The sequence below is a fragment of the Caenorhabditis elegans genome, chromosome I, assembly GCF_000002985.6.
Source record: "Caenorhabditis elegans chromosome I".
Taxonomy (NCBI): Eukaryota; Metazoa; Nematoda; class Chromadorea; order Rhabditida; family Rhabditidae; genus Caenorhabditis; species Caenorhabditis elegans.
The window spans coordinates 3754940-3774545 of record NC_003279.8 but is presented as its reverse complement, the minus strand read 5'-3'; the positions used below and the strand labels follow the sequence as shown (position 1 = coordinate 3774545).

Sequence of the window (19606 nt, the reverse complement as noted above, 5' to 3'; positions counted from 1 at the left end):
ATCGGCAGTATAAATTTAAAAAAGAAGGAAACTGTACATCGGAAAATGAATCATTTCATAATATTTTTTATTTTTACTATCCTATTTTTCGTTGAAACAGCTTCGAAGGTAAGCACACAATCACAATTTACGCGCAAATGTTTCGTTTTAAATGCCTTTAAAAGTATAGAACTAAAATCATAGGTAGGCAAGTTTTCATGCCTACATGCCTGCCTACTGTCGAAGTTTTATATTTTGTCCAGAACTAGGTTTTAGACATTTTACAATTGCAGATAAATTTTAATTGGAAAATTGAACAAAAAAGAACAAAGTTCATTTGTATTATGACAAAACGGGTCTGTGTAGGTACAAGGCAGGCGTAGGCCACCTGACCGACAGACAGGAAATTTTGATTTTTAAGCCGATTTTTGTAAGCCAAAGTTGAAAGGAAATTATCAAAATAAATAGAAATATTATTGAAACTATTTTATAACAATTTGAGTTTTCTTAAAAATTGCATGCAATCGTGCCAATACCCACTTTATGGCCGCAACAAGTTTCAAACATTTTCAGATCATCATGGGCGGTATGGACGGATTTCGCATCACCGATTCTACCACAACAACCCTATCTTCTTAAATAAAATGTGTTTTTCATAGAAAAAAGTTTTACGAGCCGAAGAAAAAGAGATCAATTATCAAGATTAAACCCGTCTTTGTTTAAATTATAATCAGTTGAACATCGTAGAGATGAACTGAATGACTTCCGAGCAGGACGTCGTTTTGTTCGATTTGAGCTTATTAATGAGATGAACACTTCGAAGAAGAAACAGGCCACCTGAAAAAAATGTTACTGTGGAAGAGAAATTGTATTTTAAACTAGTCCTCGGAAGAGTTGAGGCTTTAAAAATAGCGGAGCAAGGGCGCTCTAACAAAAAAGAAAAATAAATTCAGCAAAAAAAAGCAAAAAAGGAAAGTGAAAATTGTTCACTTTCTAATTTCCCACAGCCCAAAAGTAAAGAACTCACTTCTCCAATAGTGATCACACTGACACCCATCCACAATCCCAATTGTCCACCAAAATCAGATAAAAGGTTCGACCATCCATAGGCTTCGGATTCCAAAAGTGATTCATAATTGAGTTGTTCAAAGTACACTTCAATCATGGATCCTTGTTCTCTTTTATAATTCAAACAATGATGGGCAGCCATTCCAAGTGGGCATCCAGATAAATCTCCAGCAATCGCAGGCCACCTTGAAGCCGAGTAGGAAACAGAATAGACATCTTGGCTGAAAATGTTTGCAGAGTTGGTTCAATGAAATGAAAATTGAGAATTTATTCGAAATTTTAGTTAAATTTTCCAGAATTAAAAACTCACTTGCAAGGTTGCTTGCACGAACATCCAAGCTTCTTCGAGTCTCGAGTTGCCACGTGCATCTCGTTTTTAATACATTCACCTGAAACAAATTCAATTTTTAAAAAGTTCTAATAGTTTCCAAAAAACCTACGTTTATAGGGGTCATCTACCGGACAATTTTTCGATTCCCGGTACGGTGGGAACCTGGGATCTCCACATCCACAAGTTTTTGATAAATGTTTTTGAATACAACTTCTCTGGCATCCTTCCGTATTATAGGCCTTCTGAGTGTAAATGAAGTCCTCAGTTTTTCCTTCTCGAACACAATCTCCATATGGAGCAGGCAGGCGGACCATTGATTTCTGAGCGATTTTTTTTTGAAATTTGATATAGTTGGCACGGCTATAAAAATTGCGCATCAAATAAGACGAAGGCGGATAGGTGTATGGGCGGCTCATTTAAAACAGTACTCTCAAAAAAAGGCTTACCAATTTAATACCAAAACTGCTAACAAAACCAGTTGGCGCTGAAAATCCAAGAGTATCTGGAAATGGTTGCTCGTCGGTTGCATGAACTGTTAACCGGACTCCAGCTGCCTCAGTCGTTGGCAGGTATTCAGTTACATTCACAAAAACTTCTAGTCGAAGTCCTAAATTACTTGCTTTAGCTTTTTGGAAAATTTAATACTCACCATAAGCCGGGCCGGACCGTTCATTCGTATTATTGCCCAGCTTCTGGCCATATGTAAAGCATGCACCATACGTTGGATCAAGGTATTCCACGAAATCACTGAAACATCATCTTAGTTTTAAGTTACACCCCAGAAAATCTTTACTGTTTCACATTGCACTCCCTTCCGTTAAAAGAACATTTCATAATAAAATCAGACTTATTATAAGAAATCTTCCATTTCTCTTCTTCCGTCAGCGCATCGACAGCAAAAATCATGTTCTCCATTGCTTTTGCTCGTAGAGCAATTCTATCTTTCACACCCTAAAAAGCTTTCAGTTTTCTTCTAGAATTTCAGTTTCTGTGGCTGAAACCTACCGTATACCCATACGCTTTATCCCGTTCTTCTTTCTTTTTCACAATTGGAGACATTGTAGTTGATGGCTGAATATCCCAAAACTTGACTACGCGATCATCTGAAACCTTTTGTGAACTTTCAAATTCCAAATTCCAAAAAATTAAAATTCCCACCTAAACTTGTATCATTAGTTTGCGGAGGGTCGATCCGCACGCACATTTTGATCGGAGTAGCGCAGAGACAGGAAATCGTTTGCTTTTTCGGTTTATCACTATACACGCAGTCACCCATTGTGTTACATCTGAATTTTTCAAGTTCAAAAAACTCTGTGAAATATGCTCAACCTGCTGCACTTCCTCTCCTCCCATTCCGGTTCTTTGTAGCATGGCCATATTTGTTCGTTCTTTTTATTGTAGAAACAGAGGCACGTTTTATTGGAGTTTTCCAGATCCATGTCGGGTACCTGGAAAATGAAGAAAGCTCGAGCTCATTTTTTGTTGATAGAAACATCAAACAATTCAAGGAAAACTCACCGAAGTAGACACACAGCCATGTTGTTTAGTACAATTACAATGCGAGTAGACAGCTAGTAGACCCTCATATCTACTGAGAAGACGCTCATGGACTTTCCTCTCGGGAGTTCTTCTTTTTCGTTTCTGAAAGTTGAATATCTAGTTAAAGGTGGGGTAGCGCCAGGGAGAATTTTGCCAAGAATGGTCTAATTTTTTAAAAATGATTTTTGATAATTTTCAGTTGAGTTGCCAAATTATCGGAAAATTTGGATTTCAAGAATTTTAGAATAATACCTGTTTTTCAAACGCTTGCAATGCCTGGATGCAAATTAGAATTGGCTCAATGTCTGCCGTTTTTTAAGGAGATCTCTGCATGCCTGCCTCCTGCCTACACGTTGCCTACTGAACCCTAGTAAAATCACCTTAACATTTCCCTTAATTTGAAAGCAATTTCCATGATGACAGATACAAGTTTTTGAGTCGATTTCTTCTTCCAAATCCATATCATCAGACTCTTCACACTTGCCCAACCAATCACAGTTACTACACGTGGATACTTGAAATTTTTGAGCAGATGCACAATATCTGGGACCACTGGATTCAGGGGAAATGCAAAGTTTTGTGCCGTTTTTGGAAAGTTGAAGTGGCCACACCAGTTGTTTCTGGAATTTTTTGTTTGATAGAGAATAGTCTGAAATGTTCAAGTATACTTATAACGATGCAATTTTTAAAACTTCATTTTTTCAAAAATTTCACTACAATTTTGCAAATATATTTTTGAATTATTTGAACTGCTGCGCAAATTGGGTACTGTATTACGGCTAGAGCACGGCAAATTTTGAAAAAGCGCATTTGCCGAATTTGTCGAACTCGGCAAATTTTCATATTTGCCGCATTACGACCTATTTTTTAGTTTGTTAAAATAAAATTTAAAACATTTTTCGAGTTATATTTATTTGAAAGAAGACAATTTTAAATCTTTTATATATCCATTCCGACAATTTTAGACAATTTTCTACCTCCAAACTTACCGTAACCTCATCCGAAACACAAGTGTCCTCAAAGCATTTACACGTTTTCAATTGATTGGATCCCTCTGCCAAGTGGCAAATTTTATGTGTCCAATCTTTTCTTTGGTGACAATTCCAGAATATTTCATCATCGTCGGTGTCACCAACTTTTGACATATCCTCAAAAGTGACACATGTCTGAAAATGGGAATATTAGAGGGATTTCGTAAGGAGTCTAAGTCTAAAAATCGATTTGCCTGGAAAAATGGTATTGTGAAATAACTGTGCTATAACATAAGTAACTGCGCAAAACCTTGCAAAATTCAATTACAATTTTGATTAGAAAGCACCGACCAATCAGTGAAGTGCTTTGCTTGTCGCTGATTGGTCGGCATGGGAAAAACTCTACTTACACATTCCACGTGCCCATAATCATGAGCAGTAAACATTCCGTGCTCCTCCTTACACAGTAAATCTATCGGGACCATTTTTGAATTAGCTGATCGCTTTTTCCTTTTTGAATGTGCATTCCCATCACTTTTATCAATTGCTAGCTCGAATGCTTCAATCTGAATATCTAGAATTTAGAATTTTTCTAATATCAGCTAAGGTCTGACCGCGTTTCGAATTGCTCCGAGTTCTCGAGCCGCCGAATTTTTATAGGGATTCATGTTGCAGATTGTCACCGCTGGGAACTTGATCTCTTCGAATTTTATTTCCACGCCAACGATTATATCGTTCCTCGAATTAGAAAAATAATGTGTAATTCCAAAAATTTCCAATTCCTACCTATTAAACCTCTCCACAATTAAATAAGCTTGATGTCCGAAACAAGAAAGACAGAAAAGGAAACAAAGAAGCCACATATACCTCCTCCATCCAGTTGAAACGTATGCTCGAGGAATTCCATGAGCACTCGTGTGCTCCGCAAAGTCAACGACATCAAGTTCAAGGGCCCGTTTTAAGCTGTTCTTTCCCATTTGGTGGCCTGAAATTTGATCAAAAATTGCCAACTATGAAAAAATTAGTTCTTATACATTTTTGAAGTTGAAAAGTATTCGATATCATCAAAACTAAAAAAAGATACATGAGTTAAAAATTTCATGAGGAGGAACACATCTCCTTTTTTGGCTCGCCTGCCTACGTGCCTACCAACCATCCGGTATTTATTGTCTGTAGACTTACGAATTTTTTAGATTCTGCCAGTCAAAATTTTGAAGAGATTTTTTTGGAAATTTAAGAAACAACGAAGAAAAAAAGTATATTTTTAAAATTGTAGGCACGGGAGGAATACGCGGGATGCAGGCGCAGGCGCAGAAAACGTTTTGAGCCTACATAGAACTTTTGCAACTCTCTGATGTTTTTTGAAAAAATTGTATTTAACCGGTTTCTTTTTTCAAGGTAAGAAACAATTCTCAAAAAATGAGAACAAATGCAACTTTGAACCCGAATATGTCAGAAAAGAAGAAGAAATGTATCAAAAATGAGTGTAATTGTCGGTTGAATACAAGGACCACTGTGGACTTATTCCGGAAACAAGCAATCTGTTTACCTCTTGTCTGTTTCTAGAGACCCAATGACCATATTTATTTGATGGAAAATGAGAAGAAAGCGTGGAAACATGGTGCAAGGAGAGGAAAATTACTTATATGTAGGCAGGCCTAATTCATGCCTGCCTATCGTTTGAAAATATTGCTTGCATACAATTAAAATTTGATGATTGACAAGACGATTTGAAATATCACAAAAATTTTGCTTGCATTTGTCAGGGGACTTCAAAGAGCTAAACAAATCAAGCCATTCGGTAAGATATATTTGTTTTGCTATTTTTTTCTCAAACGTGCGATATATGTATAAATTGTCATAGGAACTCTAGTATGAGAAAAAATGAAACAAAAGTTTGCAAAGTGGGACTATATTTTCATAGTGCAAAAATTCCTAAGCATTGTAGAGGTAACAGTATTACTATATAATTTTTTGGCAACTAATCATAGAAGTATTTTACACCCATATGAAATTTAAAAAAACATTTGAATTATCAAAATATGCTAGTAATAATTTTTATTAACGACCTAATATGTTTTTTCAAGAGTATTTTGAATTTAACAATTAAAATAAAAGAAAACATTGTTCAGTAAAATGTATGTATATAGTTCTAAGTCTACAAAAAGTATCAGATTTATATTTCCAGCAATGTTCGGTTTTCAATATTTCCGGCAATCGGCGATGTCGGCAACTGCTGGTTTTGGGAATTTACGGCAATCGGCAAAATCGGCGATTGCCCAAATTGCCAAATGGCAATTGCAGCGCACCCTCGTAAAACATAGTTTTCACCAATAATTATTCTGGATGGAGACCAAAAAAATTTTTTTTAATGGGGTTCGACGCACAACTCGGATATTTTATTTAAACTGTAGCTATCCGCAAAAGGTTTTGCATGGAAGTTCAGAATTCAAAACTCATTTTCAAGAAAACTTCAGCGTAAACTCCAAAAAAGTCAGAAGTAGTAGGCAGACTTTTTGTGACACACAGAAAAACAAGAGGACTAGGGAGGTGGGCGCTCACTTTTCAAAAAGTAATCCAACTAACGAGTATTTCCTCGTCTTTTCTATACTTCTACCCTTCGAGACGAATAGTAAGTGACAATCAGGTTCCGTTTTTCAACTTTGTCTCTCCTCCAGGTTTTCGACTTCATGCATTTTTCATTGTTTTCCGCGAATCAATGTCGTTTTCACCTCTGTTTTAGATTGCACTTTTTTGGAGTGAGAAGGGTTACACGTCAGGATTCGGAGGAAAAAGAAACAAAACACGAAAATGTAGGATTACTTTGAACCCTTGAACTGAAAACCAAAAAGAAAAAAGTTTTAGTGTTTAAGACTTTTTGTTTTCTAAAAATAAAGGTATCCCGTACAAGTGTGTCGGTTTTCAAATCGAAAAATTGTTTGTCAAAACTGAACTATTCAGCTGATAATCTAAATTTTTTTTTATTGTACACCTGGGTGACTGATTGTTCCATTTCAAGTTGTTTTAACTCAAAATACCGACCCTAACATTTTTTATGGAACAATTTAAAGTCGAGTTTTTGGTAGATTTTTTGATTTTCCAACTTCCAGTTCAATAATTCAAAACTTTGACCATTATTTTGAGCTTGTTTTTTTGATTTCCAAAACCGACACCCTTGATCCCGTACAATCTTGAGGAACCAATTACTTTTGCATGTTTGCCAAATTTTAATCCTGATTAGGATATGGATTTTTATATGTTTTCTATATCAGGGATAGACGGCAATTATTTACGGAAACTCTAGAAAATGACCTAATTGTAAATTAGTGTCGAAATATAAAAGTTCACTTCATATGTTTAAAAAACATTATTTTTGGCTAAAACATTGGAGAATGTTCTCAGAAATGGCCTGAAAGTTGCCGAATGCTGTAAAAAGCTCGTGGCGAGACGTACTTAAAAAATAACTTGCGCCTTTGAAGTAAAGCGTCAAATTCTTACGAAGACTCGTTTTCGAAAGCTAATGAGTGAAACACTTTGCAAGTGATTAACACGGACCACCACACTAAAAATTATAAAAAACCAAAAAGTACTTTTCTCTTTCTCGCTAAAAATGTTTTCTTGCTTGAAAAGTTTTCCAAAGGTCAGGTTTTTCTGGATAAGGCCTGTGATGTTCCTTGTATATTCAGATAAAAATTCTTCTAAAAAAAACGAAAAAACACCTCGGTTATTTATTATATGGTGCTACCGAGATTTGATTTTTCTAGGCTAAGCAACAGTGTAGCACAGCGTCATGTGTGACCTGAAAAGTACTACATGCACGAAACATGGAAGTATGACGTTGGAAGTGGCCTACAGAACAAAATATCAACAAACCAATTAAATGGAACATGTTCTAAATTTATATGATGCAAAGTAACGAATACTCTTTCAAAAGGTTTTCGCATGATTAGGATGATTTATTTTTCAGATTTATCTACATGAACGCGGACCTATAAAGAAATCCAAAAATATTGGAAATTTGTGAATTTTCAGGCCACAGCGTGGTCGGAGCTCGATTTTAAAATCTAGGCCACGAGAATTTATACAATTAAATTTATGTATTTAAATACCAAAAATTGAATAAAAAACGAGCGAAAAGAAATGTGATTGTAAAGTGTTGAAAGATGGGCGTGAGATGAATGATGATCCCTCTGGGGTATTCACATTTCAAATATCTCTTTTTTTGAACTTCGTCCGTTTCAATTTTTAAAGCGTGACTGGAACTTTGGTCATGCAAACAAACAAGTTATGCACTTTTAGGTCAATGTTTGGAAGTTACTCCACAACTAATGTATGTAAAATTTTGCAAGTTTGAACGTTTTATTTTGTTAAAAAATTCAACAAAAAAAATTCTTCGTTTACAAAAAAATTGGGGTGTCTGGGTGTGAAGAAAATATTTTTTTGAAAATTGGAGTTTTTATTTATTGGCAGCTAAAGTAAAACTAGGATTTCAGTCAAATTTTGAACTGTGGGTATTGATTTTTTCTGTTTTTTCATTTTTCAGGCATGAATGAGTAAATTTGTACAACTGAAAAAAAAATTTGGGTGTTTGGTTGTGAAAAAAAGTTAATTTTTTACAATTTGAGATTGAATGGAATAGACCATTTATATGCAAATCTTTAGATTTTCCAACTTTTAAAAAATAATATCAGAGAGTAAATTATTTGGTGAAGCCAGAGAGTAAATTATTTGGTGAAGCCAGAGAGTAAAATATTCTGTGAAGCGAGAGAGTAAAATATTTGGTGAAGCCAGAGAGTAAAATATTTGGTGAAGCCAGTGAGTAAATTATTTGGTGAAGCCAGAGAGTAAAATATACTGTGAAGCGAGAGAGTAAATTATTTGGTGAAGCCAGAGAGTAAAATATTTGGTGAAGCCAGAGAGTAAAATATTTGGTGAAGCCAGAGAGTAAAATATTCTGTGAAGCCAGAGAGTAAATTATTTGGTGAAGCCAGAGAGTAAAATATACTGTGAAGCGAGAGAGTAAAATATTTGGTGAAGCCAGAGAGTAAAATATTTGGTGAAGCCAGAGAGTAAATTATTTGGTGAAGCCAGAGAGTAAAATATACTGTGAAGCGAGAGAGTAAAATATTTGGTGAAGCCAGAGAGTAAAATATACTGTGAAGCCAGAGAGTAAAATATACTGTGAAGCCAGAGAGTAAAATATTTGGTGAAGCCAGAGAGTAAAATATTTGGTGAAGCCAGAGAGTAAAATATACTGTGAAGCGAGAGAGTAAATTATTTGGTGAAGCCAGAGAGTAAAATATTTGGTGAAGCCAGAGAGTAAAATATTCTGTGAAGCCAGAGAGTAAATTATTTGGTGAAGCCAGAGAGTAAAATATACTGTGAAGCGAGAGAGTAAAATATTCTGTGAAGCCAGAGAGTAAAATATTTGGTGAAGCCAGAGAGTAAAATATTCTGTGAAGCCAGAGAGTAAAATATTTGGTGAAGCCAGAGAGTAAAATATTTGGTGAAGCCAGAGAGTAAAATATTCTGTGAAGCCAGAGAGTAAATTATTTGGTGAAGCCAGAGAGTAAAATATACTGTGAAGCGAGAGAGTAAAATATTTGGTGAAGCCAGAGAGTAAAATATTTGGTGAAGCCAGTGAGTAAATTATTTGGTGAAGCCAGAGAGTAAAATATACTGTGAAGCGAGAGAGTAAATTATTTGGTGAAGCCAGAGAGTAAAATATTTGGTGAAGCCAGAGAGTAAAATATTTGGTGAAGCCAGAGAGTAAAATATTCTGTGAAGCCAGAGAGTAAATTATTTGGTGAAGCCAGAGAGTAAAATATACTGTGAAGCGAGAGAGTAAAATATTTGGTGAAGCCAGAGAGTAAAATATTTGGTGAAGCCAGAGAGTAAATTATTTGGTGAAGCCAGAGAGTAAAATATACTGTGAAGCGAGAGAGTAAAATATTTGGTGAAGCCAGAGAGTAAAATATACTGTGAAGCGAGAGAGTAAATTATTTGGTGAAGCCAGAGAGTAAATTATTTGGTGAAGCCAGAGAGTAAAATATACTGTGAAGCCAGAGAGTAAAATATTTGGTGAAGCCAGAGAGTAAAATATTCTGTGAAGCCAGAGAGTAAATTATTTGGTGAAGCCAGAGAGTAAAATATTCTGTGAAGCCAGAGAGTAAAATATTTGGTGAAGCCAGAGAGTAAAATATTCTGTGAAGCCAGAGAGTAAAATATTTGGTGAAGCCAGAGAGTAAAATATTCTGTGAAGCCAGAGAGTAAAATATTTGGTGAAGCCAGAGAGTAAAATATACTGTGAAGCCAGAGAGTAAAATATTTGGTGAAGCCAGAGAGTAAAATATACTGTGAAGCCAGAGAGTAAAATATTTGGTGAAGCCAGAGAGTAAAATATTTGGTGAAGCCAGAGAGTAAATTATTTGGTGAAGCCAGAGAGTAAAATATACTGTGAAGCGAGAGAGTAAATTATTTGGTGAAGCCAGAGAGTAAAATATTTGGTGAAGCCAGAGAGTAAAATATTCTGTGAAGCCAGAGAGTAAATTATTTGGTGAAGCCAGAGAGTAAAATATTTGGTGAAGCCAGAGAGTAAAATATTTGGTGAAGCCAGAGAGTAAAATATTTGGTGAAGCCAGAGAGTAAAATATTTGGTGAAGCCAGAGAGTAAAATATATGGTGAAGCCAGAGAGTAAAATATTTGGTGAAGCCAGAGAGTAAAATATTTGGTGAAGCCAGAGAGTAAAATATTCTGTGAAGCGAGAGAGTAAAATATTTGGTGAAGCCAGAGAGTAAAATATTTGGTGAAGCCAGTGAGTAAATTATTTGGTGAAGCCAGAGAGTAAAATATACTGTGAAGCGAGAGAGTAAATTATTTGGTGAAGCCAGAGAGTAAAATATTTGGTGAAGCCAGAGAGTAAAATATTTGGTGAAGCCAGAGAGTAAAATATTCTGTGAAGCCAGAGAGTAAATTATTTGGTGAAGCCAGAGAGTAAAATATACTGTGAAGCGAGAGAGTAAAATATTTGGTGAAGCCAGAGAGTAAAATATTTGGTGAAGCCAGAGAGTAAATTATTTGGTGAAGCCAGAGAGTAAAATATACTGTGAAGCGAGAGAGTAAAATATTTGGTGAAGCCAGAGAGTAAAATATACTGTGAAGCGAGAGAGTAAAATATTTGGTGAAGCCAGAGAGTAAAATATACTGTGAAGCGAGAGAGTAAAATATTTGGTGAAGCCAGAGAGTAAAATATACTGTGAAGCGAGAGAGTAAATTATTTGGTGAAGCCAGAGAGTAAATTATTTGGTGAAGCCAGAGAGTAAAATATACTGTGAAGCCAGAGAGTAAAATATTTGGTGAAGCCAGAGAGTAAAATATTCTGTGAAGCCAGAGAGTAAATTATTTGGTGAAGCCAGAGAGTAAAATATTCTGTGAAGCCAGAGAGTAAAATATTTGGTGAAGCCAGAGAGTAAAATATTCTGTGAAGCCAGAGAGTAAATTATCTCAAATATTACTTGAGCAACTTCAAAGAAGAGCATTCTCTTTTTTTTTTGAAAAACTGTATATACTGTCTCAATAAGTCTCGGCCGAAAAAAAAATACCAGACCCCACAAATCTCGAGTTCCTGATGACTGTCAGTTAAATTTTCTGTGAAACTCAGGTTCTTTTCACAATAAAAAATGATTTCTCACCTTTGTCGGCTTGGCATCAAACGGTCCACAAATCAGAATCAATGTCATTCTCTTCGGATGCCCCTCTATTCTTCTTACCTTTCCCTGCCTAAAATCGGCGTAGTTTTTCATATGTTCCTTTTCTATTATATATTTACAACAGCGCGTTCATGGTATGAGTCAAGAAAAAAACAACAGTATTGTGTTTTGTTCAAACCAAGACGCCGATGGCCGTTCCCCGGGAGGTGGCGGCGGCGGCTTGCTGGAAAGAAAAAACATCAGATTTTACGATCATTGACGACTGTACAAGTCATAGCAAAAGAAGACATTTTGGCACCAAAATGGAATAAAAAGAGAAACGAAAACTAAACAAACAAATCGAAACAACTTTTTTTGGAACGTTCAGTTCTTTTCGCCTTATTTTTTAAAGGGGGAGTAGAGTTTGTGGGGAAATATATGTTTCTGACTCTAATTTTGTCCCTGATGCCGAATATCGATGTGAAAAAATTCAAAAAAATTTCCCTGATTTTATATTAATTTTTAAAATCCGAAAATTCATTGGATGCCTATATGTGAGTTTTCAAACGCTGAATTTTCCCGCCAGAGACGCCCCGCCCACGAAACCGTGCCGCAAGTGTGGGTTTACGAGATGAATATTTTCCTTCTATTTTTATTTGATTGTATACCGATTTTCGTCGATTTTTCTCATTTTTTCGCTGTTTTATATGGAAATTTTTGTTATTTCTCTTAAATTATGCCTTTCTATTGATGAAATACACATAATTCCATGAAAAATTCCATTTTCAGCACAAATTCGACGGGAAACGAGGAAAATCGCGGAGACACGACGAGTGAGTACTTCTTATAGAAAATATTATTTAAAAAACAATTGAAAAGTAAGAATCGCTAAATAATTAAGCCTAAAACATCCTAAAAATCATCAGTATGTCGATTTATTCGGCAAATATCTTACTATCGTAATAAATTAAATTAAACTTCCTATTTTAATCCTAGTGCTTATCAATAGTCTCTTTACAAATCTCAATAACGAAAGTTCTCCACATTAATACAAACATTTAACATTCCAGATATCCGGAACACGTTGATTCGTCGCGCTCCCGAGGACAATCTTCGATTTTTGTAGTTTTTTTTCCCAAAAATGTTTTTTTTGTAAAGTTTATTGAATATAAACAGTCTTATAATAAATTTACTTGTTTTGTCTAAAAAACAAAAGCATTACACACGAATAAGTAAAAGATTTATTGTCCACGGTTGCCTCCACATTGTTTCCCGTCGAATTTGTGCTGAAAATGGAATTTTGTGTATTTTATCAATAGAAAGGCATAATTTAAGAGAAATAACAAAAATTTCCATATAAAACAGCGAAAAAATGAGAAAAATCGACGAAAATCGGTATACAATCAAATAAAAATAGAAGGAAAATATTCATCTCGTAAACCCACACTTGCGGCACGGTTTCGTGGGCGGGGCGTCTCTGGCGGGAAAATTCAGCGTTTGAAAACTCACATATAGGCATCCAATGAATTTTCGGATTTTAAAAATTAATATAAAATCAGGGAAATTTTTTTGAATTTTTTCACATCGATATTCGGCATCAGGGGCAAAATTAGAGTCAGAAACATATATTTCCCCACAAACTCTACTCCCCCTTCAATATTTTTCCCTTTTCCCTTCAAAGTTTAATTATCTATAAATTCTTACAGCTCAATAACGAAAATGTAAAATGTAGAATTTGCGTTTTATAAATTCATTAGTTTTTATTAATGTTGTCTTTGTTTTCTTTTACATAATTCATCAATTTTTCAGAGATTTTTCCGTGAAAAAAACTTGATCATCGAAAATGAACACGCTGAAACTGGAATTGGTCTAAAAATCGATTATTCAAAATTTATTTTAACTTTTCTTTACGGAAAAATCTGACAAATTATTTTTCAAAATTAAAAATAAAATCATAAAAATTTAGAAAATGGTTTACATTTTTTACAGTTTCATTCGGCATATTGGAACTGTACTTTCTGTCTTTTAAGACAAAAAACCCAGCAGACGACACTCCACTATTAATAGAATTGAAGCTTGCAGAAATACAGGATGTACAATTTCAATTTTTGCCTAGGCGAGATCATACGGATTTCAAAACCTCTTAAATAGCTTTGGAATAAGTTTAAGCTCCGAACTAAAATTAAGCTTTTCATTGGTACCAATGAAAACAAACTTATACTTAACTCTGATAAGACCTCCTTTTCCAGATGCATCTTTAATACTGACTACAGATTTCAGATTCCCATTGAACATTCCAACTGGCCTTCAAACCAAGTTGATTCGTCGTGGAGCAATGCATGAATTAATTTTTCTTTCAAATTATAAATTTTCAAAAATCACCTCAGCGGGCCTTTATTAATCTCTTAACCTTGAATATTTTCTAACTTTGTGTGTTTTTTTTGATGACTTGTTTTTGATGACCTAATTTTTCCGCTACAAACTCCGTTGTAAAATAACATTTTGCATATTAATTGAGTGATTGAGAATAACAAAGCATATTAACAGTGTTTAAAAAGTTATTTTATGATCTACAAAATCACAATGTATAGTTCCAGATGTTCAATTTATGTGGTTACCCTCAAAAATGGGAATGCACAGATGTTTCACAGGTGAAGTTCACAGACACGATGGAAGCTTTTTACATACACAGAAATGTCTACTTTTACCATACTTAATCGACACATATTTGAATTGAAAATTTCCGGCAAACCGGCAATTACCGAAAATTTGCCTAATTTGTCAACAAAAGAATTGTCGAACAGCAATTGCGGACCATGAATTTAAAAAATGTGAATCTGATCATTTTTCGAGTGGAAAAATCTACATTTTGCCTATTTTGGAAGTCGTCAGTCAGGAAAATATTTTCTTGGAATTTTATGATCTATTTATATTTCAAATATCAATATTCAATGATCTTTCTTAAATAGTTTTTTTTTTTCAAAAAGTGGCAAAAACTCAGTAATTGCCACTTAAAATAAAAACTTTATATTGACACCATAGGGGTGGTTTTTACAATTTCCCCACTGGCACTACTCTTTAAGGCTTTCCCAAAAAAGGTAATTACTCAGTTGCCGAAAATTTTGCCGATTATCAAACACTTCGTCCCGTGGAAAATTTATTTTGGAATGCGTTAGAGAAAAATAAAGTAATTTTTCATTTACGGTTTCTTTCAGGATTTCAAGCTGTTTGGATTAATTTTAGAACAAAAAATTTATGTGAAATTTGCATTGGTAGTTGTCACAACAATTCTAGAATTCAGCGACAAGATCACCAGTTTCGGCAGTGAACTGTACCGATCCCATTTTCAGATATCCGATCTTTCCCAAATCCTATGGCTTTTCAAAAAAATTTCGTCGATGAATCATGATCAATTGATCTAGAACATTCTCCCCATATCGTTGCACATTTTTCCTCCCTCGCTCTGTTTTTTCCGGTGTTTCCTTGCAATCGAACGCTGCCGCTTTGCACAGAATCAGTTTTTGATTTGAAATCTATAAAGTGCAACAGACAGGAGATAGACTCTAAACTCAAGTTGCAGTGATTGCACCTCATTAATATTCTACAGTACCTCGGCATCTCTCTCACAATTTTCATGATTCCCCGTTTTTTTCTGTTTTCCTTACTGCGTCTCTACATGGTCCTGTAGAGACACAGACAGTTCTAATGCCTCCATCATCGGAAGACAAGTCCCGCCCCGCCATCTCTCCTATTCACTCGCCCCTTTTTGTTGTGTCCTCCTCCAGTTGGCGCCCCGCGAGACGCAGATACGACGACCTCGAATGCCTCTGACTGCGTGTGTGTGTGTGTGTGTACTGTCCTTCCGTTTTCCCTTTACTCTACATCATGGCCATTCATTCCTCTCATACCAAACCTCCATCTCATTTCAGTTCCATCAAATCGAAAATCATCCAACCTGCAGTGGGTTCTGGCTGAAAATGAACGTCATCCAGAATCTGCTGTCGGCGGTCTCGCCACAGCCTGACGGTGATTTTGTGGACAAGCTCAACTACTGTGCCACGACCATTGGCCTGGTACTTGCATCCGCTTTTATCACCGGATGGAGGTTTGTACCTTTTTATCTAGCTAAAATTTAAGCACTGATAACTGACCTAAAACCTTCTAATGTTACGCTTGAAACATGGTGCATCATCTGTCTTTCGCCGTTTTTTTTTTTGAAAATTCACTCGATGCACCATGTCTAGCTTGAAAATTTGTTATGAGACCACATGAAATTTGTTTTCGAGGTCTAAATCACTTTTTGTATAAAGTACTGTAGATTTAAAACTTTCCAACGTTGAATATGGTGCATCAATAAAATGTTTGCACTCTTTTCAAAAAAAAATTCATTTGATGCACCATGTCTGGTACTCAAATTTTCTGTGAAAACGCTTTGAGTTATGTTTAATTATTTTTTTCTGGAATTTTTGGAGACGTTTTTTCAAGATAAAACACGTTCTGCAATTCTTTCAAAGTTGAGATCTTTCTGAAATATTTTTTTTGAATGAAGCTCTGAAATTGTAGGCATTAAAATTTTAAAAGAAGACACTAAAATCACTAAATCACTAAAAACACTGTATCTTTGAGACTTTTCAACATTGAGCGTAGAACATGGTGCATCGATTCGGTGTTTGCACATTTTTCTATAACTCTGATTAGATGATTCTGTTATAGCTTTTTAACCATTTTGGAAAGTCTTCTGAAATACAGGTAGTCAGCATTCCTACCTAAAACGAATTTCCACAAAAGCTTTAGTCTTGCACGATTTCCTTAATTAGATCAATTTTAAAACGTGCGCATCAAAAAAGTGTTTATTTTTTCAGTTTTGTTGGCAGTCCGATCGACTGTTGGTTCCCAGCGTATTACAAGGGCTGGTGGGCAGAATACGCATTAGACTACTGTTATGTACAGAACACGTTCTTTGTCCCGTTCTCCGAGGACAAAGCCGAACGAAGCTACAACTGGGAGCAGTTGGTGGCCGATAAACAGAATACGACATCTCTGAAACAGACGAATCAAATCGGTTACTACCAGTGGGTGCCGTTCATTTTGGCTCTTCAGGCCATGCTCTTCTATTTTCCAGTTGTTATTTGGAGGCTTTTTTATGGAATGGCTGGTGGGTTCTTTTTTTAAGTAATATTTGAAGTTCCCTATTTTTGATTTTGAAGCCCTAGGCATTTTTGTGCCTACTAGGCAAGCTTACTCTCAAAGGTGCGCAAATTTCAAGAAATTTTCCTATTAAAGGATTAAAGGATTAAAGGACGATCCGTTCTTCAAGTGCTATGCACTGCGGATCTGGGATTCAGGTACACTGCCTGGTGGTGATCAAATTGTCTGGAAAATTCTTCAAAACTATTCTTACAACTAATAACTCTGGCGCCGACCAATCAGTGACTCGCTGATGGCGGAGCTAACCTCATTGATAGGTGGACAGGCACGCCTTCATGCCTACATGCCTACCTCACTACTGCCTATTTTCTGAATTTTAGCTGCCTCAAAGACAATGATTTGTGTGCCAGCATAAGACCTTTAACTTAAAATTTCCAGGCCAAAACGTGACATCCCTTTGCAATACATGCACCGCCACCGAGGGAAACGAAGAATCCAGAAAAGGAACAATTACCACAATTGCTGGTTATATTAGCCAGAAGAGACATCGAAACTTGATTGTGAAACAGCTGTCCGGATTCCAGAATCGAGCTAATGGATCCGCAGTTATCACTTCTTATTTGGTAAGCTTTTTGGAACCCACAAATTGTACTATTGTAACTTAATCATAAAACAAAATGTTGCAGCCGACAGCTCAAAGGGTTCCTTAAAAACTTCAAATATTTGAACCCGTCATATGTCGGCTGCAAAAAAATCAGAACTGTGATAATATAAAAAACCGTTTTGCGCCCGACATCACTCTGGTAATTTTTTTAGCAAGTTTTAGCCAGGGAGATGTCGGCTGCTATTACTGCACAAACATTTGCCAATTTTAGAAAAAAATATTCTGAAAGTTGCGCCCGACATCTCGCGGGTTCATTCTTTGCAGAGCTTGACCAGCGTAATGTCAGCCGTTTTTATGTTTTTTTTTTTTCAAAATCCCAAAATTTCTGCATGCCTCGTGCGTACCGATAAAGTTGGCAGGCACGTAGGCATTAAACTTGCCTACGACAGAACGTTGAAAAGTTTCCAATCAAACTATTTTTCAGTTCATGAAAGCCCTATTCTTGATCAACGTTCTCTTCCAATTCGTGCTTCTCAAGAGAATGTTGGGAGTGGATTCATATTTCTGGGGAGCCGAAGTGACCTCCGATTTATGGTCTGGAAATGAATGGCCTGAAACAGGAAACTTCCCGCGTGTTACAATGTGCGAGTACGAGGTTCGAAATCTGGATAATATTCATAAGCATTCGGTACAATGCGTTCTCATGATCAATATGTTCAATGAGAAGATCTTTGTTGCACTTTGGTGGTGGTTGTGCTTCTTGACAGTTGTCACAATTACCAACACTATTTACTGGTTCTGGAGAGCTTCTGGAACGTCGGTCTCCAAGAATTTCATTCGACCATATGTGGAAGATGTGAGTTTTTTTTAAAGCTTTTTTTGAAAATGCTCATCCTGTGGCCTAGAAACACAAAAATACAATAGAAAAAAACTCTTTTGCAAGTGGGCGAGTTTTCTCATTTTTTGTAGGCCACGTCATTTAGTTTATTTGCTTATGGTTTTGCTTATAAATTGGGTCATGTCACTTAAAGTTATTGAAAACACCTCCTTGCCTGTGCCTGCCTATCGCCTTGTAGTAGGCATGCCTAAGCTGTAGGTTTCCTCTGGAAAAATTTCCCTTCTGTCAAGTCTATATTTGAAAAAAACGTTTTTTATCAAAATTGCTAGAAGATCCCGTACGACTGATAATTAGAGCGCCGACCAATCAGCGGCTCGCTGAGGGCGGGGCTAGCGTTGCTGATTGGTTGACGCCTTTTTACTGCGCGAAAGTTTGAATTGTTTCGTAGTTTCTTCCAATATCTGTCTATGTTTTGAACTTAAAAATCAAAAATAAATAAATAAAAATAAGTTTTAAAAAAATTCCAGATTGATCCAAAAGTGAAGAATAATAGAGGAAAACTTCAACAATTCGTCTCCGAATTCCTATCCCCAGATACTGTATTCATTCTTCGACTAATTGAATTAAATAACGGAAAGACACCTGTTGTCGAGCTGATTCGTGACATGTGGCGACGTTTCAACACAGCCGTACCGCCACCATATTCGGCTCCACCGCTTCTCGTAAAGGACGGTGCACCACTTCTTAAAAACTTCCAGGACGAGTCTGAAATGTAATGTGCCTCCTTTTCTCTGTTTTTTCTTCTCTTATCTTACCCTTGTTTAGACCCTAATAACTCCTTTTTACACACATTTTTTGTTTGATTTGATATAATAAAATGGCTTTTATGATTTTTTAACAAAAGTCAAAACACCTCTTTTGACTTTTTATTGGTGTTTTTGTTATTTTTTGTCGGGTTGACGATTCCCCAAGTTTTATCTATTTTAATCTATTTTTGTCCCGTAAAGGGATTTTGTTCTTATTCATTTTTTTTTATATCCTGAAATTTATTTTCCACACATTTGTTTCTCTACTTTTCTCTCTCGTTTTCTTCCCGTTCAAGGAATTTCGAACTTTTTTTTTCTGAAATTTAATCTTCTGCAGATTTTTCTCTACATTTTTCCAAAATTTTTTCAATCTTTTTTCTCATTATTTTCTTTTTTCCAGTTTCTAGTTTACTATAATAATTTAATTTAATTTTTTTTCTTAAAATTTTTCAAGGGAGGGACTCCTTTTTCACTTACAGTTAGTTTTTCTGAACGAAAAAAAAAACAAAGGAAAAATATTTTTTCTGCAACAATCACCCAAAAACTGATCACTCAAAAATTGTTTTTTCAATTTTTTTTTCTTTTTTCCAGACCTCGTTCCCAATTCTCAGTTGCAATTTTCTAATTTTCTAA

General features: G+C 35.6%; 3 protein-coding genes across 3 annotated transcripts; 2 read left to right on the top strand and 1 right to left on the bottom strand.

Moving 5' to 3' along the window:
* Positions 1-45: 45 nt before the first annotated feature.
* C32E8.12 (uncharacterized protein) lies at positions 46-635 on the top strand (the record flags this gene model as incomplete). The annotated part of the gene is made up of 2 exons (NM_001262507.3): positions 46-108; positions 553-635. 2 exons carry the CDS (start codon positions 46-48, stop codon positions 616-618), a joined length of 129 nt encoding a protein of 42 aa, NP_001249436.1. The 3' UTR covers positions 619-635.
* asic-1 (Degenerin-like protein asic-1) lies at positions 541-4874 on the bottom strand. Its single transcript, NM_058813.5, has 16 exons — positions 4675-4874; positions 4503-4626; positions 4299-4454; positions 3907-4083; positions 3298-3537; positions 2897-3019; positions 2708-2826; positions 2537-2664; positions 2384-2481; positions 2172-2329; positions 2028-2125; positions 1825-1985; positions 1488-1698; positions 1358-1436; positions 1007-1268; positions 541-816 (listed from the first exon to the last, which is right to left on the bottom strand). Exons 1-16 carry the CDS (start codon positions 4863-4865, stop codon positions 670-672), a joined length of 2472 nt encoding a protein of 823 aa, NP_491214.3. The 5' UTR covers positions 4866-4874; the 3' UTR covers positions 541-669.
* Positions 4875-15506: 10632 nt separating this feature from the next.
* inx-12 (Innexin-12) lies at positions 15507-19058 on the top strand. Its single transcript, NM_058812.9, has 5 exons — positions 15507-15682; positions 16440-16732; positions 17164-17348; positions 17814-18185; positions 18695-19058. The coding sequence occupies exons 1-5, from the start codon at positions 15555-15557 to the stop codon at positions 18941-18943; spliced, it is 1227 nt and encodes a 408-aa protein (NP_491213.1). The 5' UTR covers positions 15507-15554; the 3' UTR covers positions 18944-19058.
* The last annotated feature ends 548 nt before the right edge of the window (positions 19059-19606 follow it).

Coding starts and splice junctions, on each gene's coding strand:
- asic-1 (NM_058813.5), bottom strand. CDS start 4,865: ATGGGAAAGAACAGCTTAAAACGGGCCCTTGAACTTGATGTCGTTGAC. Junction 4,627..4,674: donor ATTGTGGAGAGGTTTAATAG/GTAGGAATTGGA, acceptor TTCTAATTCGAG/GAACGATATAATCGTTGGCG. Junction 1,699..1,824: donor GCAGTTTTGGTATTAAATTG/GTAAGCCTTTTT, acceptor AAAATCGCTCAG/AAATCAATGGTCCGCCTGCC.
- inx-12 (NM_058812.9), top strand. CDS start 15,555: ATGAACGTCATCCAGAATCTGCTGTCGGCGGTCTCGCCACAGCCTGAC. Junction 15,683..16,439: donor GCTTTTATCACCGGATGGAG/GTTTGTACCTTT, acceptor TTATTTTTTCAG/TTTTGTTGGCAGTCCGATCG. Junction 16,733..17,163: donor GCTTTTTTATGGAATGGCTG/GTGGGTTCTTTT, acceptor TAAAATTTCCAG/GCCAAAACGTGACATCCCTT.